At 39.1% G+C, this 6,000-nt stretch overlaps 1 protein-coding gene across 1 annotated transcript in view; it reads right to left on the bottom strand.

The window, feature by feature from the left end:
• Positions 1 to 4,657: 4,657 nt before the first annotated feature.
• The window catches only part of fancc (FA complementation group C), a 104,714-nt gene continuing 103,371 nt past the window's right edge, over positions 4,658 to 6,000 (bottom strand). The window contains exon 14 of the mRNA XM_028805343.2: positions 4,658 to 4,912. Coding sequence (XP_028661176.1) covers positions 4,739 to 4,912 — 174 coding nt within the window. The 3' untranslated portion in view covers positions 4,658 to 4,738. The remainder of the gene's footprint in view (positions 4,913 to 6,000) is intronic.

Here is a 6,000-nt window from a genome sequence, read left to right as displayed (position 1 = left end):
CCAGACTGTCCACCTCCCTCCTGTAGGCCGCCTCATCCCCACCAGTGATGCATCCTATCGCTGCGGTGTCGTCTGCAAACTTTAGGATGATGTTATCTTTGTGGGAGGTGACACAGTTGTGGGTGAACAGGGTGTAAAGGATGGGGCTAAGGACACATCCCTCTGGGGTGCCTGTGTTTGTGATAATGGTGGCTAAAATCCTATTACCAATCCTGCCAGTCAGAAAGTCTAGGAGCCAGTCACAGAGGGTGGGGTGCAGGCCAAGTGCAGACAGTTTACGGGTGAGTTTATGGGGGATAACCATGTTAAAGGCGGAGCTGTAGTCAACAAAGTGCATCCTGATGAAGGAGTCTTTGTTCTCCAGATGGGTGTGGGAATGACGTAGTACGGCCGTGATGGCATCTGAGGTGGACCTGTTGGGCCGGTAGGCATACTGCAGGGGGTCCATAGTGTCTAGTATGCTGTTGTGAATGTGGGCCAGTACCACTCTCTCAAAACACTTCATGAAGTGAGTGCTACCGGCCTGTAATCATTCAGGCAGGTGGGTTGGCTTTTTTTAGCATGGGGGACGATGATCGTAGTCTTAAAGCAGGACGGAACGATGCGCTGACTGAGGGAAAGGTTGAAAATGGAGCAGAGAACATCAGCCAGCTCGTTAGCACATGCTTTGAGAGCCTGCCCAGGGACGTTGTCTGGTCCAGCTGCCTTACAGGGGATGATCTTCCTTAGTGCTTTGTGTACCTGACCTGAAGAGACCATTGGGGGAGGGGAGGGGGGTTGTGTGGTCCAGGTGTGTGTGTGCCTCCACTCTGTGCTGTTGCTGGATGTCTCAAAGCGGGTGTAGAAAGTGTTGAGATCATCCGGCAGACTGTCTGTGGAGCTGATTGTGGTCCTGTAGTCTGTGATGTGCTGTAGGACCTGCCACATACTTCCAGAGTCAGCAGTAGAATAGAAGCCCTCCAGCTTCTCTCTGTAGTGCCTCTTGGCTGCTGTGATGGGTTTTCTTAGTCCGTACTTCGCAGCTTTGTACTCCGTCTCAGTGCCTAATCTAAATGCAAGAGAACTCCAAACTTGAAGAGGATGAAGGTCTTGCGAACAATGAAAAAGAAAGGAATGTCACTTTAAAATTTTTTAACTTTTTCAATCATGTGACTCCTGAGTAAGACCAGTTACCTATCAAAAGTAATTGGAAATCAAGGTCAAGGGCAAACTGTGCATAGTAGGAGTAAAAGAAGGCCGCAGGAAAGCAAGGGAAAGCCTCAGCTGACAATGAAGGATTTATCATTCATAGGAAATAGTAACAGGAGGCACGAACTATGAGATGGTTGACACAACACATGACACATTATTCCCTGCAGAAAAGGCAATTGCTGTTCTAAATCTATGTCAAATTTTCTTGAAACAATGAACTTTTTTCAAAAGATGACCAGTCTAGGGATTTCAAAGGAATTTTCAAAGAGTACATTGCAGTTTTATTTATATTAAAAAATATATGTTTTAAAACCACTCCTCTTCCTAACTTTTCCTTTCTGTAAGGATTTTGATTTTGCGTTTCTGGTTCCGAAGGTCACCTTTTGAACTTTTTGGTTTGGAGCCTATCCCATTTAAAGATGCTACATTTGTTTCGCCCTGTGGTACCTTCAGGGACCAGTTCATCTTACAAATACTTAGTCCTTATAAGTGAATTTATCAGCAATTCACCACATGCGCAAATTAATTTAAGATATTTCAATATGTACTTTTACCTTTACACTTTTTTACAGATAGGCTTTGCAGTTGTAAAAATGTAAATACACTATCACAGCAAAGACTGGAAAATAACAAATTACTGCAATCCTTATATGTTTTTATCACATTTCAAATCCCAAATCAAAATGTTTTGAGTTTATTTTCTCATCACATTGCACTCATATACTTAGTATGCAGTAGAACTGTATACACAAGATGCAGACTATCTTCAGATTTCTAATATAATTGTTTATCTCAGTCAATCTTAATATAAATTTTGAAGTGGTTCTCTAAGGATTATTGTTGATCTGGCTAGCCAGTTCTTATCCCATTCCCTTCTCTATCACCTAAGCACCACTTAAGTCTATGAAAATATGATTACATTAGAAAAGTATATACAAATAAAATATACCAGTACCTACCAAAGCTGTCCAAATTTTTAATCGTACTGTTTTACAAATTTTAAGTTTTACTGTACACTCCTAGCTTAAAGTACTTATGTTGTAAAGTACTTTTGACAGATTTTAAAAACGGATATAGTAATAAAAATACACGACCTGGACATAAAAAAACAAACATTGTTTAAAATAATACACTAGAATAATTAAAATAAATAAAATCTACAGTGCATCCGGAAAGTATTCACAGCGCATCATTTTTTCCACATTTTGTTATGTTACAGCCTTATTCCAAAATGGATTAAATTCATTTTTTTCCTCAGAATTCTACACACAACACCCCATAATGACAACGTGAAAAAAGTTTACTTGAGGTTTTTGCAAATTTATTAAAAATAGAAAAACTGAGAAATCACATGTACATAAGTATTCACAGCCTTTGCTCAATACTTTGTCGATGCACCTTTGGCAGCAATTACAGCCTCAAGTCTTTTTGAATATGATGCCACAAGCTTGGCACACCTATCCTTGGCCAGTTTCGCCCATTCCTCTTTGCAGCACCTCTCAAGCTCCATCAGGTTGGATGGGAAGCATTGGTGCACAGCCATTTTAAGATCTCTCCAGAGATGTTCAATCGGATTCAAGTCCATGCTCTGGCTGGGCCACACAAGGACATTCACAGAGTTGTCCTGAAGCCACTCCTTTGATATCTTGGCTGTGTGCTTAGGGTCGTTGTCCTGGTGAAAGATGAACCGTTGCCCCAGTCTGGGGTCAAGAGCGCTCTTGAGCAGGTTTTCATCCAGGATGTCTCTGTACATTGCTGCAGTCACCTTTCCCTTTATCCTGACTAGTCTCCCAGTTCCTGCCGCTGAAAAACATCCCCACAGCATGATGCTGCCACCACCATGCTTCACTGTAGGGATGGTATTGGCCTGGTGATGAGCGGTGCCTGGTTTTCTCCAAACGTGACGCCTGGCATTCACACTAAAGAGTTCAATCTTTGTCTCATCAGACCAGACAATTTTCTTTCTCATGGTCGGAGAGTCCTTCAGGTGCCTTTTGGCAAACTCCAGGCGGGCTGCCATGTGCCTTTTACTAAGGAGTGGCTTCCATCTGGCCACTCTACCATACAGGCCTGATTGGTGGATTGCTGCAGAGATGGTTGTCCTTCTGGAAGGTTCTCCTCTCTCCACAGAGGACCTCTGGAGCTCTGACAGAGTGACCATCGGGTTCTTGGTCACCTCCCTGACTAAGGCCCTCCTCCCCCGATAGCTCAGTTTAGATGGCCGGCCAGCTCTAGGAAGAGTCCTGGTGGTTTCGAACTTCTTCCACATACGGATGATGGAGGACACTGTGCTCATTGGGACCTTCAAAGCAGCAGAAATTTTTCTGTAACCTTCCCCAGATTTGTGCCTCAAGACAATCCTGTCTCGGAGGTCTACAGACAATTCCTTTGACTTCATGCTTGGTTTGTGCTCTGACATGAACTGTCAACTGTGGGACCTTATATAGTCAGGTGTGTGCCTTTCCAAATCATGTCCAATCAACTGAATTTACCACAGGTGGACACCAAGTAAGCTGCAGAAACATCTCAAGGATGATCAGGGGAAACAGGATGCACCTGAGCTCAATTCTGAGCTTCATGGCAAAGGCTGTGAATACTTATGTACATGGGATTTCTCAAATTTTTTATTTTTAATAAATTTTCAAAAATCTCAAGTAAACTTTTTTCACATTGTCATTATGGGGTGTTGTGTGTAGAATTCTGAGGAAAAAAATGAATTTAATCCATTTTGGAATAAGGCTGTAACATAACAAAATGTGGAAAAAGTGATGCGCTGTGAATATTTTCTGGATGCACTGTACATTAGGTCTTTAAAAATAGGTTATAAAATAAATGTCCACTTCTATCAACATAAATTATCAATCTGTTAGACAGGAGAGGAAAACAAAACCCCCAGCTGGAGAAAAAAGGGGGCTGGAAAGGCCAAAGGCCACCTGGACCCCTGGACATTACTGTACATAAACATAGCAACATTTATTTAATTATCTTATGGTAATATTCAGTTAAAAGTCTCTACTGCAACACTTAACATTCTTTTAATAACTACAAAAAGCTATACTGAGTTAATAGTTCCTATTTTCATTCTGGAATTTTGTTACAAATCCTTCAGCTTTAACATTACTGTTATCTGGAATTAATTTCCAAGATAAAATACTGCATTTGGAACCATTAAGTAATTTAAATGTTTATTGGATAACAACCATATTAAACTCTGTGACTGTTTTATAGATTGTTGTAAACAGTTTATTCAAACGTTTTATTTGTTTTTCAATGTGCAGTGTTCCAGTGTAAATAAGAGCTTAGTCTTAATAAATTTCCCTGTATAAGTAAGAAACAATATATTAAAAAACATTTTTGCCTAGTTTCCACTTGAATTTTGCCAGTAACCCAGTAATGATAAAAGAATGTGCAGAAAAAGAATGGATGGCGAATACTAATCTATACACAAAAACTGATGTACTGACAACTTAAAATAAAGAGTACTTATTTAAATTTGCAGTGTGCTGCTGACATTTATTTTGGTTATATCACTAGATATTTCATAATATTATGGTATATAGTCACATATTACTTCCACTGGCCTATCTCCTGGTTGATTTTGAAGGTGATCAAACAGCAAGTCCAGCGTTCTCTGTGCTTTGTAGTCAATTAATCCAAAATATTTCAGTCTTTGTTGAAAACTTGAAAGCATAATCCAATCCTCTTGACTACCTTGCATCATCTAAAAAGAAATGAAATTGACAAACAAAATATTTCAGTTTTTTACTTGAAAGCATTTCATTTTCAAAAGATTTAACTGAATAAATCACTCACCTTAAATAAAATGTAACATAAATACTACTTTTTATCCACATTTTTATCTTTAAAAATTGTGTACACTGATAACACCTCATTGGACCAAAGCTCTATCATAAATAGGCAATTTAATTGTTATTTCTAGTTCTAGTTTGATATGTAATGCACACAAACTAAAATAATAATCAGTAGGTTGAGTTATTATATAAAAAGAAACATTTATTTATTCTCTTTCTACATTTAGTGCTTTAATTAAGCAAATTACATATCAAACAACAAGATGAAAATGTTCACATTTTATGCACCCCATGCTGAATTAACTGCTAAATACAGTAAGGCCATGGATTAGGAAACTTGGACAAAGTCATTCCTGGAGGGCCGCTGTGGCCACGGGTTTTTGTTCCAACCCAGTTGCTTAATTAGAAAACAATCCTTGCCAATAATTACATTTAATGGCTTGTTAGTGCTTTAACTCTGCTATGTCAAGTTATTCTCATATCCTAGATTTTTTTTCCATTCTAAGGATATCATCCAAATACTTTGAAGTGTAAAACAGAAGGGTAATTCTCAATCCTTCACTTTTTTCTCTTCTCTTTCCTTCCAAGTATTTAATTAAACCAAATAGTGCACGATAAATACACACAGGTGTAAAGGGTAACAAGCAAAATGGATAATTGCTGGTTTCTTTTGTCATTTGCATCTTATTGCTAATAAAGAGCAATTAAAAACCGAGAATGCAGCTGTTTAAGACTTAAATAAGCAATAAGGGCTCAAAATCTTAATGAGGGAGATAACTAAAATGAAGCAGAAGTGTTTCTAGTGCAATAAGTGCTTCTTATTAAGCAATTGGGTTGGAACAAAAACCTACAGCCACTGCAGCCCTCCAGGAATGACTTTGCCCACCCCGGACTAGATCATTTCATCCTATGCAGCTGTTGAGTTCTTTAATTTTGTTTGCTAATACAGTGATCCCTCGCTATATCGCGCTTCGCCTTTCGCGGCTTCACTCTATCG

Source organism: Erpetoichthys calabaricus, chromosome 7 (genome assembly GCF_900747795.2).
Source record: "Erpetoichthys calabaricus chromosome 7, fErpCal1.3, whole genome shotgun sequence".
NCBI lineage: Eukaryota > Metazoa > Chordata > Cladistia > Polypteriformes > Polypteridae > Erpetoichthys > Erpetoichthys calabaricus.
Note: the sequence above shows the minus strand (reverse complement) of the source record. Positions and strands in the feature narration are given on the sequence as shown.